At 40.2% G+C, this 16937-nt stretch overlaps 1 protein-coding gene across 2 annotated transcripts in view; it reads right to left on the bottom strand.

The window, feature by feature from the left end:
* The window catches only part of SPG11 (SPG11 vesicle trafficking associated, spatacsin), a 109779-nt gene extending 93135 nt beyond the window's left edge, over nt 1-16644 (bottom strand). Inside the window, exons 1-5 of one of the 2 annotated variants that reach the window (XM_061558395.1) lie at nt 16098-16644; nt 7822-8042; nt 4718-4960; nt 2892-3081; nt 1799-1945 (exon numbers count right to left, since the gene is read on the bottom strand). In XM_061558395.1, the coding sequence (XP_061414379.1) occupies nt 1799-1945; nt 2892-3081; nt 4718-4960; nt 7822-8042; nt 16098-16462 (1166 nt within the window). In that variant the 5' untranslated portion in view covers nt 16463-16644. The remainder of the gene's footprint in view (nt 1-1798; nt 1946-2891; nt 3082-4717; nt 4961-7821; nt 8043-16097) is intronic. The other variant, XM_061558396.1, reaches the window with a different exon arrangement.
* Nucleotides 16645-16937: the final 293 nt, after the last annotated feature.

Genomic DNA, 16937 nt, shown 5'->3' with positions numbered 1-16937 from the left:
ATTATAAGGCTTCGTAAAGAAGAGGGATTAGAGGTTAATGATATCATTGAAAGCATCTCAGCCCATTAGCTTTACCACAGCGGCGAGGTCATACATCCTACCTGCTTTGCATGTGACCTTTTTGTGAAAAATAGCACGAACACACACTTGTCTGCCAATACATCACAGGTTCAGCTCACCCTCTTCAAGTTCAAGTTCATTTATTAGGTATAGCCCTGTGAGCAATTCGGCTCTTGAATCGGGTGCAACCACAACAAACAAAAAATATGAACAAAAAAACATCTTAAAGTGAATATGTGACTGAGTGCAAACAGAAAATCCAAGAAAAGACAGCAAAATATTGCAGAAAAAAATACCATACACCAACGCTGTGTGCAAAAATCCCAGTCGGATGCAAGTCAAAGAACCAACAACAACCACAAGACAACTTAGATTAAGGCCATCAGTCTAACTCTGTACTACAACAAACAAACATGGCTAAACCAATACACTTTTCGAAATCACCAAAATAAAGCCATGAAACCAATGAAACAGTGATCTTAAAAGGGGGCACAAGATAATCTTGAGAACAGAACCATCTCACAAAATCCAACAGCAATTTTGAGGTTCATCTTCTTGGTTCTTTCGGTAAAGTCACGTAGAGGGGAAGTAATAAAACAATAAAATTAAAACATAATAAAATAAAATTATTTTATTTTATATAATAAACATAATAAAATAAAATTATTTTATTTTATTATGTTTTATTTTTATTATTTTATTACTTCCCCTCTACGTGACTTTACCGAAAGAACCAAGAAGATGAATCCCTGCAGTCACGAAAGCTTTAAATCGCAATTTTGAGGTTGTTTGTAAAACGCATTCGACCGCAACACAAGTAATTATGAGACCTTAAACCTACAACTCAAAAAAATAACTCTCCATTATCTCTTCTTTCAAAACCACAAGATGAAAGAAGACCCTTATTAAAATCACTGTATGCATTCAAATTTCATGGATGCAGGGGTGTTACATTTTTTTAATAAAATACAAACTCGCATATATTTCGACATACTTAGCGCTTAATTACATAATTCTTAAATAACTAATAACTATTGTTTTCCCCTGAAACCTGATCTCACAGGCTACCTTATTTCAAGTTGACATGACCTCCAATATCCTAAACAAATTATAAATGTTTCCACCTTACCTGTGTTTTCCTATCAACTTCAATTATCAATAGAAATCACGTAACTATTAAACACCAATCACAATGACACATGCCTGTAATCAAATGCTTTCGACACATGGTTCATGAATTACACCAATCCATATCGTGTACATGAAATTCCCGAATTGGCTGGCCTATGAGATTATCAGTACAATACATAAAAAATGGTATTAAACAAATTATTTGGCAATGCTGAATTGGCAGTGATGCACAAGAACAATAAATAACATCAATAACACTGCCTTAAAAGAAAAAACATATAAGTTAATTTTATCTTCATTAATATAAAAGGGTGTTGCTTTTTTAATATATAAATTTTTGGTGTGCTAAGAGGAAGATTTCCCTGAAACATCACCCATTATATCAATTTCTTTTAAGGCAGCGTTATCGATGAATAGTATTTTCACAAATTCATTAATTTTCTTCAGGCTCTCCAGTTCCATCCCACTAGCAAAAGACACAACGAGGCTTGCTTGGATATATAAACACAACCCACTTTCATTACCATAAGCAAACAAATGAGCACTCATGTCGTGTTTACAGAACGCAAGGCATGCAATCTGATGATTGGAGAAGCTGATCACAAACCTGTCCGGGTTGAACGGCAGCTGGGCACGAAAGGCCCTCTCCACATCATCCTCATCCAAATCCTCATCCAATTCGTCAATTTCTTCTTGGCTGGAAGTGTGTGGATCCTCCAGCCAACTTCCCTGAAACATGTGATCTGGAAACCTCCTGTCAAAAAAGGGTCATGGCACAGCCAAGCATCCATTAACATTTTGATGCCTTACTTCGTGCTGACATTTGGCGCGTGACACTCAACGTTATGCAATGAATATAAAGCTCATGTCACCTTATCACGCGTATGCAAATTTGTCTCGCTGCTGCTGTATGCATAACTGCAGGTCCCTTAATGGATCCATAATGGGTTCACAGCAAAGCTTTTTACAAGACTATCATTGGTGTTAATACCATTTTTCATTTGAGGGTAATTTAAAATTTGATGCATGACAAAAGTATACAGAATATATACAAGATATGTAAAATGAGAAGCATACTGTGTATAATATCCAGTTTATATATATTACTCCTAAAAAAAAGATAACCTACAGCAATCAGAGCTTTCTTCTGTAATTAAATGCTTAAAATTGTAATGTCAGTAGCTGAGTTTGTGCATTTGTCCAAGGTAAATGAGTGCCATGTCAATGCAACCTAAACGCCGCTTCTCCCATTCAACATGTTAAATGTATCCTTAAAAACTGTGTACTAGGTAGCTTGATTATGCTTTGTATACCAATACGAAAAAAGCAGGAATTTGTCTTTGAACCAACTGATTAAAATAGAATCGTACGTTCGCTATAAGTGCCATCAAATTGTGAATGTGGTTATGAATTGTTTCTGATTTATGAACATTATAAGAAAATTATGCTGTTGCATTTAGACTCATGGAATGGACAAAACTGGACAACTCTGAGATAAACATTACAAATAATAAGAACTGCTAAAAGAAAATACGAAAAAAGTATGGATTCTTGAACCAAATCGAAACCCCGTGACAATTCATTGCACCGCTGAGTGTGAACAATTACCTAATATTAACGTAAACGCACCTTCCACTGGATGTTATAATTGAGTCGCTTTATTTAAATTAGTTTTACACAGACATAACAGAAAGACACACCTGAAATAGTCGACAGGGGAGACGCATACGGCACGTAGAGAGGCGTCCACCGCCACAATCACCCCAAGGTCATCCGATGGCCTCAAAAATCCAAACGGTGTGCCACCGTCAAGGCCCGACGGAGGTGATGGCAGGATCAGTGAAAGATCAATTGCCCCCACACACACGCCAGTGATTGTGCTATAGATATCTGGGTTCGCACTATTAGGGAAAAACGATGTTCTTCAAATGATAGAATGGGGTATTCAAAAGGTGCAGGTGGTTAGAGAATGGCAGCGTAAAAAACTACATTATTTCCTTTGAAGTCAATTTACTGTCCTTTGTGTTGTAGCGAAAAACGTCGTTTGCAAGTGTTTGCTCTACATTTTTGGAGAAGAGAACACTGTACCATTTACAGATTTGCACATTTAACGAGTCAAAGGTATTCATTTGTATGGAGTTTATATTGGTGGTTTTTAAACAAGTTACTTTTTGTTATTTACAAATTTACATGCACATTTTTTACGTTTCCGGTAAATATTTGGCAATGTACTTTGTATTCAATATTTTAATTATATTTAAAAGATAAAATTTAATTTAAGGGTAGATACATTAAAAAAATGCAATATAAAGCAGATAAACATAGATATAATGTATACTAAATTAAATTGCAGATTATATTTTAATGTCCTCAAATTAACAAAGCTTACATGAATTGACTATAATAATTTCCTAGATGCATTTCTTCAATTATATTTATTTTGACGTCAGCTCAAATTATTCTGAAAAGTGAAGTGCATTAACATAACTATGGTTTAAAGTATTTTTGCAAATGCTGTATATACACATGCGACAGCAACAATTACCCGTAAGAGGTTTCTTTTGGTTAGATCGCGTAAATATGTGTCGTCATAAACCCGCCACACCTGACACAGCCAACTAGTAAGGGTCGTCACGTAAACAGAACATGCCAATTCGTCACTAGTACGTGACAACCCTTACTATTTGGCTGTGTAGAGTGGTGGCAGATTTTAACGACACATTTATATATTTACACAATCTAACCCAAAAAAACCTCTTATGGATATTGGTCACGAAAACCTACGAGTTAAGCATCAATTACATCTTCATAACTTATGCAAATATAACTGTGTTTTAACATAATTGCAGTTGTGAAAAAAAACGGATAAGACCAAAAATTTCCACACGATACTTTCCTTAAGAAAAAAAATGCTGTGTTAAACACCTTGTATCTTGTGAAAAGAAAAATGAAACATGGTGGGAAACTTGAATAAACCTTCCTTGTTATCCAGTCTAATGGGAATTCAGCTCAACACACTGCAGGTTAAATAAACACCAACTCGTTTACGCACCTAGCCACAGTCGGCAAAGGCCCTCCCCGAAGGGAAATCTGGGCATTTAAAGCACCTGTCCCTTACTGATGCACCACATGTTGGGTTCCGGCAAGACTGACTTGGTAGCTCTCATTTTCAGGGAGCACCATGGGGTTTTCTTACGCCAGAGGCAGGAGATCCAATTTACACGTGGCTTTGAAAGCGCTTTCTTTAACTCGCGCGCACATTTCATGCACTCACGGCACCGTTAAACATCACCTGGGGAATGTTTCTCGTAAAATTTGGCATATTTTGCTTCCTCAAACAGAAATTACGAGCTGAAATTCACACGTCGAAAGGTTTTTTTTGGTTTCCCGTGAAGCTCTGTCGATTCGTTGCAAAAGCGCCGCGCTCCGACTCATGACGACCACAAAGAAACGTTTTAAATTCACAGCTCTGCATTTCAAACAGAATAAAAACACAGGCACTGCGACGCCGGCAGCAGCAGGATACAGATTTGTCCGTCGGCGTGCAGCGCGAGCAGTTTCTGCAGGCAGAGCCGAACGTCCGCTGGCTCGTCCCGGGCCGTGGTGGTAGGAAGCAGCGTGCACTGAAGCTGCACATCTGCCCAGCAACCGTCGGCATGGCAACCGTCGGCCAGCCAGAGCAATCGAACGAGGAGACGACCACGCAGCAGAACAGTCGCCACGCCATCCACGAAGCTCAGCAGCCTCAAGCAGAGGTGTTCACCAGCATCTGGATAACAACCCCAATTAAAAACTTTATATCGCAGTGTTCTTTTAAACGTGATGTTTATAAATGTAAGTTTATGATGGTGAGGATAATGCTCGTTTTAATTCCCTTCAGATGTTCCTTTTCTGAAATTGTTTTCAGCATAACTAGGAAATGTATTCATTATTATCTATTACACCATCAATACTGTTTGTTGCAGGCCCCTTGGCATTTTGGGCCTCAGCAACCGTGATTAAAAACTCAAGTATTTTCTTTGATCGCAAAGTGATGAAAATATTTAAAATCTAGCATGCGAGTAGTTTAATCACCGAGCGTGATTAAGAGGCCATTGTAAAAACGTTGCGAGTAGCTCAATAATAAAATACTAAAATACCATTTATGGCACCCGATGCAAGCACCCGATGCTCCGTTTTAAAGTTTTAAAATGAAACATCTTTGAATTGTATTAAGTTTTGAATTTGTATTTCTTCATTAAAAGCTTATATCATTTTACATCTGGAAGACTTAATTGAAAACGACATTTCGTGTGAATTTTCTCTCGTCGTTAAGTAGATGGCCTTGCTGGGGGTTCGGTTTGATGCGGACTTTCACCTGTTTGGGATTGCGGGATCGAGATAAGGCGACATAGAGCTGGCCGTGCAAGAAAACCTTCGTCTGCAGATCGATTCCAACGTAATCGAACGTTTGTCCCTGCGCCTCCGTCGTTCATGCAGGGGGCGCGTAGGTTTGCAGCGCCCCCTGCATGAAAACGACGGAAAGTGCAGCATTCATCACAGATAGATAAAATTGTGCACTTATTTATATAAATAAAAGCGCTTCTCTTATATCATGTGATGCACTGCTTGGGATGAGAGTAAAATATTTATTATTAGGATCGTGACATTACTAGTATTATGCTTGTTTACCAAGGAAAGCCTCACTCAGCCGCAAACATTTTCAAGGGTCCTGCCAATTTTCACAGGAAGTGGCATGTGTAATCATAATTCAGTAATTTTCAGATTACTTCAGCATTGAGCTGTTTAGCAAATCCCAGTGGCATTGTATGCTTTTGTTATAGCTTCAGGAGGTAACCGGAAAATGCAGAGAAATCCCATACAGAACAGGGAGAAAACATACAAATTCCACACAGATAGGCACCCGAGTAAAGAATCGAACTTATGCCCATCTTGCTGTTAAGCGTCAGTGTTACCACCGTCACCCAGCCGACATAACAGTGATAAAACATTACCTTGAACGCACACACTTGAGGTTTTCCTTAACATTTCCCAGTCTTCGTATTAGTAGACTATTATTAAATTTGTGTTGAAATGTGAAATGGTGATTTTAAAAGATTCTAGATTTTTTTTGTTGTTGCTGCTTTGTCTGTACTGAAAAAAAAACCCATCTCAATGGGCTCTCTAGCCTGGTTTTAAACAAATGCTATCTCATGCTAACATTTATTGTAAAGGATCTCTACTTTGGCACTACCGCCAGTTAACACGAAGGGTGCAATGCAGTATTCATTGTTAAAAACTGGAACGCTATCTGCCAACACCGTTACACATGAGTAGCGTATAAGGAGGAAGACGACGACAGTGTGCTGTACTAGTAATGATTTGGCATGTTCTGTTTACGTGACAAACCTTACTAATTTGGCTGTGCTGGGTGGTGGCGGGATTAACAACACATTTATATATTTACACGATCTAACCAGAAAAAACCTGTATTATGAACAAAGAATGTATTAAATCTAGACTTAAAGCTTTCGTGACTGCAGGAAAACATATTCTTTGGGTCTTTTGGTAAAGTCACGTAGATAGGATCAAATATTTTTTTTTTTTATTCATGTACATAGGTTCAAAGAAAATAACAAATAACTAAAACTACTGTTTTTTTGCTATTTTCTTTGAACCTATCGACGTGACTTTACCGAAAGACCCAAATAATATGAAAGGATGTATTCTGGATTTTGTACATTCATCCAAAATAAAATTTCGGAAGATCATTTTAATATGTATCCTAAAATATTACATCATACAAAGTGTCGTTACTTCCATGACATCACTTCATCACTTTCTCACCACAAGTGCCATTATGTAGCATAATTTTTACGACGTAAATGTCACTTTCTTAATTTATGAACAATAACATTAGAATTAGTGTTACACCGATGGAACTTTATATTAAAATTTGAACGCAATGATCTATGTTTAAAATTACAAAAAATTGAAAATTTACTGCATAAACAGTAAGTTATTAAAATACAATCATTGATCTTCAATATGAAATGAAATAAAAAATAATAATCATAAGAATCTTAAAATCCCTTTGTGCAACGAAACTTCATCCAAACTCATCCCAACCTTTAAAAACATCAAAATATACCAAATATAAGAGTTGTCAGGGCCACTCTCTGCTCTTGAGGTGAGAATACCGCACGGCCCTCCCAAGACACAGATACAGTGATGTGTCAGCACTGTGGGAATGAACGGGTTCCAAAATACAAAACCATACAATGAAAAACGAGGCTAAAAAAAATGTGATGAGTAGTTATGCAAATCAAGTTTCCATACATTGACGCAATGTCACTTTTGACAGTCAAGCCAAGCTATAGGATTGAAATTAACCTTGGAGGACACGGTCATCCGCTCACGTCCAATGCATGCCAACTGTCATAATGCATAGCAGTTGACGAATTTTATATTTCCTCCTCTCTTGGATTACCCCACGAATGCATGAGAATGTCCATTGCCGACAAGAGAATGAAAGCTTCATCAAGCCAAATATACTTAAAACAAGCAATTGACTCTAAAGGGTACATTTTAGCCTCAAATGCTTGGACAGACAGACTGAAATGATATAATAAGTCATGGCTGTCACAAAACCTTCTCTGTTGTGCAGTCCAAGGTATTCCATCAGCTGGGAGGCCTGGCACGTGCGGGGCCTTGCCATGACCCAGTCGCCACCGTCGTCATCTCGCTGGAGCTCGTGCAGCGTGACGGCGCCGTCTTCATCGGTGCTGACCAGACGCACACCTCCACCCTCGTTGCTACCACCACCTTCACCAGCTTCCCCGGCTTCCCCGGCTTCACACTCCCACAGAAAGCTGGGGATGATGGAACCAAGACAGGGACAGAAGAAAGGAATTACCACTGCACCACGGGGAAAAATATAACAAATTACGAGTGCACGAAGCACGGAAGAAACAATAGTCGCTGATCATCTTAACAGGGTGTATTTTAAGATAGAATATGAATTGATAGTATATTATAAAAGAAAACTGTGCCAGTGAAATGTGATAAAAATTTTGTTGTATTAAAAAAGTTGTTTTCAAGCTGGTCAAGTATGCAATTCATTAATACTTCAAGCTTGAGAAAAGTGCTTTTGCTAGACAGAAGCAAGGGAAAATATTCTTCAGGGTTAAGCACAGCAGAAATTCCAAAGGAAATGTAATGTTTGCAATTGCCTGCATCTATCCTCTGACTCACCGAATGTCAATTGACTCTACCCGATGCGTGCTGCATTTTTATTAACAATGAGATTGTATAATTACATTGCTGGTAAACTGGAGAATAGTATAAAACTGGACAGTCCTGAAATTGCATTTTTTAAAATTACATTTTATGAGCTCGTCTTTAATGATAATATTTTGACATTTGCTTATATCTCAGGAGTCCTATTCTTTGGGTCTTTCGGTTAAGTCACGTAGATAGGTTCAAAGAAAATAACAAAATAACAAAAAACTACACCTGATGACGACTGCTTGTGTTGCGATCGAAATGTCGCTGCTTTTTGTTATTTTCTTTGAACCTATCTACGTGACTTAACCGAAAGACCCAAAGAATATTAATTCCTGCAGTCCCGAAAGCTTTAAGTCTCAGGAGTCCATCAAGCAATGTGCTTCCAAAAACTTGTTCAGCTGATAGAAGTGGACATTCACAATGAATCCAAGTTGAAATTGTTTTGATCCAGACATTGTGTTGGCTGCTATCCATAAAAAAAAGATTTTTCTACCACTTAATGTGAATCTCTGCATTGTGTTTAGTTTGTTGTCCTCCCGTACCTCCAATTAGCACGGTTGGCTACTTACGGTGCGAAATAAGTTAAACATACATCTATTTTTTTCTGCAATGGAGTGATTTAAATCGCATGCATGCCACGAAACGGTAACGCTTTACCCTACCATTCTTTACCAAATTATAATACTTTATGTATATGTTACTGTGACACACATAAATCATAACACAAAAAAGAACCTTCATGTTACAAAAGGCATTGCCAATGCCGCCTCCACAGTTCATGGCCAAGCATTTGTGGATGACACTGTGCACCTTTATTGCCATTTTCTCCTGTGGCCTATACACACCTGAGTACAGGTTTGTGGTTAGATGCAATATTGGAGCCGCTAGAGACCACAGAATCCCATTTCTACCCTTTTCTGCAGATCTCAGCCTTCCCTTGTTCTTATGGAAGGGGATTGGAGGAGATGGGGAAATAGATTGCACAAATCCTTCTTTAAGTGGTTTGAAGATTAAAGGACCATGAACTACATACCAAACCTAAATGTGACCTGATATTGTATTTGCAATTATTAATTTAACCGATTTTACATCAGGTGTGACAGCAAGGTTGACGTATTACATTCTTTAATACCTTACTGAAATATGCATTAGCATCTTTGTGAATTGTAGAGCCCACAAAAAAGCTTACACACCAAACAAAGCCTCCATTGACAAAACCCCTCATGTTTAAAATATTGTTATGAACATCACTTATGAGATTAGAATATAATGATTATTTATTTTTTGATATAGCACCTTATATGCCAGGGCCTCTCAGAGCACAACTCAAACATTAGATAGAGTACCCCCAGTGGCAGCTGTCCAAGTGGCACAAGGTGAGTAAGCACCCAGCCAACCAATGGGCATTAGTCTGTCAAAAGGGGGAAATTATTGTTACGTACAAATCCAAAGGAGTAGTTGTGCTTTTCCTTACAGTACATACTTTACCATTCTGCAGCGAGCACATTTATTTATAAAAAAAAAAATAGTAGTCTCTATTCCTAATGTTTGTAGCAAAAGTTAATTTCTCTTCATCCAGATCTGACAATGCCAATGAGATCAGGATTTGTAGAAACACATTGGATAGCGGTCTTGAGAGCAGTGTGATAGTGAAATGCTGTACATTTAAAACATTTATTTTCATGACGAAACTATATGGTCAATGAATGGAACACAGTATTAAATGCGCATTCTCCTTTTAAATGCCTTTTATGTGACCAAGTAGTGATGAAAACAACGTTTCGCAACACTTGCAATATGTACGCTATAGGCGAGGTCAGCTGTTCCCAACCTGTGGTCCACGATGCTACTTGCAGGGGGTCCGGGGAAAGAGAAAATGAATACTGGAGACCCTTGAATATCGCGGGCAAAATCCTCACCAAGGAAATGTACAATTTCACGTGAATAGCTGGCCTAGGTCCTAGGAGACTGACAGATTCATTCTTCAATTTGACAGATGAATGTGTCACTATGATACATTAATGAAAAACAGCTACAAAGTGCACATGCCCATTTTTATTTCAAAGTACAAATGGAAATGGTAATGAGTAGTGGAGTCTAGGTTGTTGGTGGATGGAATTGAGCGTTGACAAGACATTAATTTCTCACTGAATTTCCGCCGACTTGCTGTACAGACGAAATAGCCCAGCAGGCATAGCGACAAGATGTGTGGCGTGGTCAACAGTGTTTTACATATTGTCGAACAGACTCAGCTAAAGCTAAGCCCTTACTGTGTAGTTGGAAAGTTGAAGTACTTTGGCGCGTAATATTGTTTATACTGTAATGACCGAAATTAACAAACTCACCCCAGAGCCAATGTGTAGCATAACGGTTATTAAAAAAATAGACCAAGGTCTCTGATTGGTGGAAAGAGGCCTCCAAAACGATTGGTCGGGAGGCAGGCTTTGAAGTGATTGGAGGAACAAGAATATCCATAACACAGGTGTTTTGGGTTATGATCGCATAAGGGGCCGTCCATAAATGACGTCACGCGAGTTTGGACGATTTTTGACCCCCCCCCCCCTCGTCACACGGCGTCACAAAAAGTCAGACCCCCCCCTCAAATACGACGTCACAAAGCTCTGCCCCCCCAACCATATTTCCATTTTAAAAATAAAACATTCTTCAAACCACTTTAAACTATTGTCATTGTAGTGCGTATTTAATGCGGCGCTGCGCTGCACTCTGATGTTGTAGGAGAAAACATTTATTAAAAACTCTATTTAATTAAGTAGAACGTTTCGTGACTGCAGGGATTCATATTCTTGGTTCTTTCGGTAAAGTCACGTAGAAGGGAAATAATAAAATAATAATAATACAAAAAATTCTCACACCTGATGATGATTGCTTGTGTTATTTACCTTCTACGTGACTTTACCGAATGAACCAAGAATATAAGGAGAACGTGTTGTCGATATTTATTTAAAAGGTGTGCATTTTGATGTGACGTTACATTTCCTAAACCCCCCTCCTCATCACAAATGTCTGATCCCCCCCCAGGTGCGTGACGTCATTTATGGACGGCCCCTACATGTGTCGTTCAATCCGCCACCACCCGACACAGCCAATTAGTAAGGTTTGTCACGTAAACAGAACCTACCAATTCGTTACTAGTGCAGCACCACCGGTGTGTTGGAGAGCAAAGCCACAACATTTACAATCTGAGAACCATGTATTATGGATGAAATGTGTCACGAAAGCCTACGTGTTAAAGGGAACAAGAACAGGCAGGAAACAGGACAGGAATTTGGCGAGCTGAAAAACAGTGGCGGAACATTGGGGAAGAGGGGGGTGGCTCTTAAATTATATAAAAGGGCAGAACACCAGGGAGGGGGGACGTTCGAGGGAAGGAACGAGCTTCAGGACTAACACCACAAAGCCCTGTGTGCTAATAAAAGAGACTCCCTGTAGTGTGTGGTTCGTCGTTCGAGTCGTTTCAATAAGATACAATGCGAGACGCAGGAGCGTGCTGCGGTGTTGATATGCAGAGTGTCCTGGCAGAGGGTACTGTTGTCTTGCAATTATACAATTAGCAATGCTTTGCCTTGGAATGTCCTCATGAAAGTTACATTTGTGTTGCAGATTATGCACACGTACTAAATTATACTCTTTGTTTTTTTCAGTAAAGTCACGTAGGTAAAAAATCTAATAAAATAAATGAAAACAACTAAATTAAATCACGACGTTTCGGGCACAACACAAGCGTCCTTCTTCAGGTGGGGACAACGTGCTACGACTTTACTGAAAAAAACAAAGAGAATGAATACGTACTAAATTTTTTACTTATTACCGTTAAGGTACGAATGGAATGCATTGCAGAGCGTGGTCTAGATGTCTTGTGATACCCCCCCAATTAATTTTCCGCGAACATGTTTTTACTTTTAATATTCCTTTCTGTTTTTAATAAACGGTAATTTTAAAATACAGGTAGTTCCTGACTTACGATGGAGATGCGTTACGACGACCCCATCGTAAGTCGAAAATATCGTAAGTCGAAAATGGCCTAGCCTACTCAGGAGTGTAGCAAGAGCTGAAATAGCCACTATTCTTAAGAATTCTAAGAAACACACTAGCAACATTAGCAAAAACGAACGCTCTAAACTCGCGAACCTAAAAAAGAGAGATGATAGTCATCCTCTCGGCCGACAAGGGCAATGCTACAATCATCATCGATAAAGGCTCATACAACAACAAAATCCTGGACCTACTCAATGATAGAAGTTACTCCAAAATTAAAAGCGATCTTACTAACAGCCTAACGACAAAAACCAACAAGATCATCACGAGTTCGACTTCCCTAATCGAACCAACAAAACGTCCCTCCCTAAAACCCTCGGCTGCAAGACCTCCCAGATTCTATGGTCTTCCCAAGATCCATAAAGAAGGCACCCCACTACGGCCCATCGTGTCCACGATCAACTCTCCTACTTACAAATTAGCCCGTTTTCTATCAGATACTCTGCTTCCCTTCACTGGCAAGACCTCTTCAGCAGTACTTAACTCAACCCAATTTGTCTCTATGGTCAAGGACATGGTACTATCTCGTGACGATATCCTCGTCAGTTTTGATGTGGTATCTCTGTTTACAAAAGTCCCAGTGCCTGACACCCTAACAATAATTGAAGACTTGGTCCAACATGGATTGAATTCGGATGTACCTGCGCACTGGTTAGGCATTGCCTCACCAACACTTATTTTACCTGGAATGGCACCTTCTACAAACACAATGAGGGTACCCCTATGGGCCCCCCCTTGTCACCAGTGATAGCCAATGTGTTCATGGAAAAGCTTGAATCAGACACCATCCAGACGTCCATCCTGCGTCCTTCCCTGTGGAAGAGGTATGTGGATGACACTTTCGTCATTTGACCACATGGCCTCCCAGCATTGAACCATTTCCTGGATCACATCAATGTCAGACACCCATCCATCATATTCACCATGGAAGTGGAGAAAGATGGCAAACCACCATTCTTAGATGTTCTGTTTGAGAGGAGACCTGATAGATCCTTGGGACATTCTGTCTACAGGAAAGCCACCCACACAGGTTCCTACTTGAAACCTGATTCCCACCACCACCTGGCTCAAAATAATTCTCTCATCAAAAAACTATACGACAGAGCTCATGGCACCTCTGACCAACACCACCTGACCAGTGAATTAAAACATGTACATCAGGCCCTCAAGATGAACGGATACTCTGACCGCACTATTCGCCAAGCTGTTTCTCCCACCATACAGAAACAACCACTTGAAACTCCGATCAAAACTATCACATTGCCATACATAGCAGGCGTGACCAAAAAGATCTCCAAAATTCTAAACAAACATAAGATCCAAGTCCGATTCAGTACAGTACATAAAATCCGTGATCTAATCCCATCTGTAGAAGATGTCATTCCTGACTTGCAATAGCCTTATGTCTATAAACGACGTTGCATCTGTGGTGATTGTTACATTGGGGAAACGAAACGTCATGTCTCCGATCGTGTCCACGAGCACAAGTCAGATCTGAAACACGGCAAAATTGAGACTTCCGCCGTTGCCGATCATTGCTACAACGCTGTGGGCTCTCATGATATTGTCTTTTCCGAGACCAAGGTGCTCTGCAAACCTTCTGGCTCCCATCAAAGGTTTGTACACGAAGCCATCCAGATATACAAACACAGACATAACTTCAACCGTGATGATGGGTACAAACTGATTAATCATTGGAAAGATGTTATTAACCATGTAAAAAAAAATTAACTACACATATGTACCATCTTATTTGACAGGTAATATTCTACTTTACCGAGTGTTGACATCCCTAGCGTTTAACAGTACTGCCTTTTTTGTATTTGGATTGTCAGCCAACACCAGCCGCAACCCCGAGTTGAATTGCACCAATTGTTCTCTTTTAACCCCCCCCCCACCGTTCCATTAATTGGCTACCACATTCAGATAAGCCCCTCCCCCCCTCCCCCTTAACTTATATTTAAGAGCTTGTCTCTTGGATTTTTCCTCACTTGATACACTAAGTTTAGCTGTGACGGTCCCACCTGATGACGGAGACTTGTGTTGCCTCCGAAACATCGTCATTTATTATTTTATTTCTATTATTACGGCTTTTATTATTATTTATTTTTACCTACGTGACTTTACCGAAAAAACCTAAGAGCATCTCCCCAGGAGTCTTAAAGAATGGTGATAATTTAGCAAAACAGAGCAATTTACAGTACCGTACTGTATAAACTATATGCGTGCAGTACATCCCGGCAGCGTCCCAACGTACAGCATCGTACCTCGTACGCTGCTGCATTTGCCTGCCGTGCGAAATGTAAAATATTTAACAATTTTGTATCGATATCCCTATCGTAAGATCGAAATATCGTAAGTCTGACCGTCGTAAGTCGGGGACTAACTGTATTAAGTCGGGGACTAAAGTTTATCCTATTTTCTCGCAAACCATTATCCCGCGATTATTGGGCACAAATCATTGCGGCTTTAATTAGGTTGTTGAAACCACCAGGCACAGCATACTTCATTTAAGACGTTTTAAAACTCTTATATCCTCTATACTCGAGCTATGCAACATTACGACGAAACCAAAACATCAGTCACGAGTTGGGAGGGGGGAGGAACCGATAACAGCCCAATATAATCAATAACGTAACAAAAAACATCGTGCACGGCCAATTCACTTGTTTGAATATTGCGATTGATACGTACTTATTATAACACAAAAACAACACATGACCACGTAAAACGTTAAAAAAAAATACTTAATAACGGACCAAGCCTGTTGTAGGCCGCAGTCTAGTAGGCCTCACAAGTCAAGGCGCAACTTTCGTAATTTCTGCTCTGTCCGTATGAACAGAGAAATGTACAAAAGTTATTACAATAACTGTTAATTACCAGTAACAACGTAGCGTGTTTTTAAAAGCCACAAAGGGGATGAGATACTGTAGTGAAATACAGTACTGTAGTTTTATTTAAAGCTTTGATCCGAGACGTTTATACTCTTTAATGTACCAAAAAACAGCGCATTTGTAAAAATATTAAAGTGGCAAATCTTGTCGTCGTGTTCGCCTTCTCGTCATTACCAAGTGAAATGTAAAAGGAAGCCGGCAGTGTTGGTACGAAGGGAGTTATGTTAAGGTTGTGTTTACATCCCATTCACTGAATAGGCTGGCAATGTATACAGCAAGCAAGGCGTGCGAGAGTCTTGCCCGCTTCATTGTTAACGAGGGGCTATAGGCACGCAAAATAGACTTTGGTTTTAAAGTTTATACTTTGTTAGTTTCTGTACACGCCACTGTGTTAATACGAAGTTGTAGTAACGGCCAGGGTTGTCCGTACCAATGATCCCTTTAAAACGCGTTACACACAACTACAAACCCCCCACACACAATCGTTTAAAACGCCACGTTATTAAACAACAACAACACAACACACGGCGTTGTTAATCGTTTTTAATATTTAGTTTTAAACGCTCAGCAAGTGGCTAAGGTAGGTAGGTAGGTAGATAGGGGGGGGGTCGTCTAGCGATGCGATTGGAGTTTCCGTAACAGCATCGGGGGTGCCTCTTTAAAATGCCGCGACGTCGCCACGACACTTACTCGGTGACCGCCGTGGACACGGTGAAGATTCGTGTCCTTGAGCTGCGATGGGGGCTGACGACGAGACGAAGATGCCGACCGCAAGACGACGACGAAGACGACGATGATGATGATGAAGACGAAGAAGATGCGAGGACGGCGATGAAAGGTGGCGGAGGCGGCGAGCCCCGTGGTGTGCCGTGCGAGGTGGCACGGGCAAGGGGGGCAACGAAGCGAACTCTGGCCTGGTCCGGGCCTCTCTCCTCCACTTCCTTGTCGTTCTCCTTCTCTCGATTGTCTCCTTCATCACCGTCGACTTGGTGGCCGTCGTCTTCTCGATCGTAGCACCACACGGAAACCTCCAAGCATTGTCCGTTCCCGATCATGGCAGTCCGAGGTTCGCCGCTTCCTTGTGCGTGCGGCAGTGGTGGCGATTGCAGCTGCGGCGTTTTTGTGTTTTTCGTTTTGTTTTCAGCCTGGGTCGGCGTTATCTTTGAATAAAGTTGTTAAGGTTTAATGATGTAAAACACCCTCCCCCCCCACTCCTCCTCACCCCCCTGTGTGTCTTCTACTGAACCTGCTCCACGAGTAAACTGGTTTGGTGTGTTTTGTTTTGCTCAGTGGCTGCTGCTGTGTTGTGGGTTAATGTGCGAGCAGGCATTGTGGGTACAGCAATGGCATGTGCGGTGCTTCAATACACAACGTGGACCGGCTACCTAAACTTCCCTTTCTTCCAGGCATTAAAACAAACACCTCGTTACATTTGTTAATTAGCACTGCCTTGTTAAACGACAAAACCAAAGTTGTACGCTGTATATGCAAAAAGATTAGGGTTTTAATGATGGTCATAAAACAAAAAAA

This window comes from Lethenteron reissneri, chromosome 24 (assembly GCF_015708825.2).
Source record: "Lethenteron reissneri isolate LAM-NWPU_2019-01 chromosome 24, ASM1570882v1, whole genome shotgun sequence".
Lineage (NCBI taxonomy): Eukaryota > Metazoa > Chordata > Hyperoartia > Petromyzontiformes > Petromyzontidae > Lethenteron > Lethenteron reissneri.
Note: the sequence above shows the minus strand (reverse complement) of the source record. Positions and strands in the feature narration are given on the sequence as shown.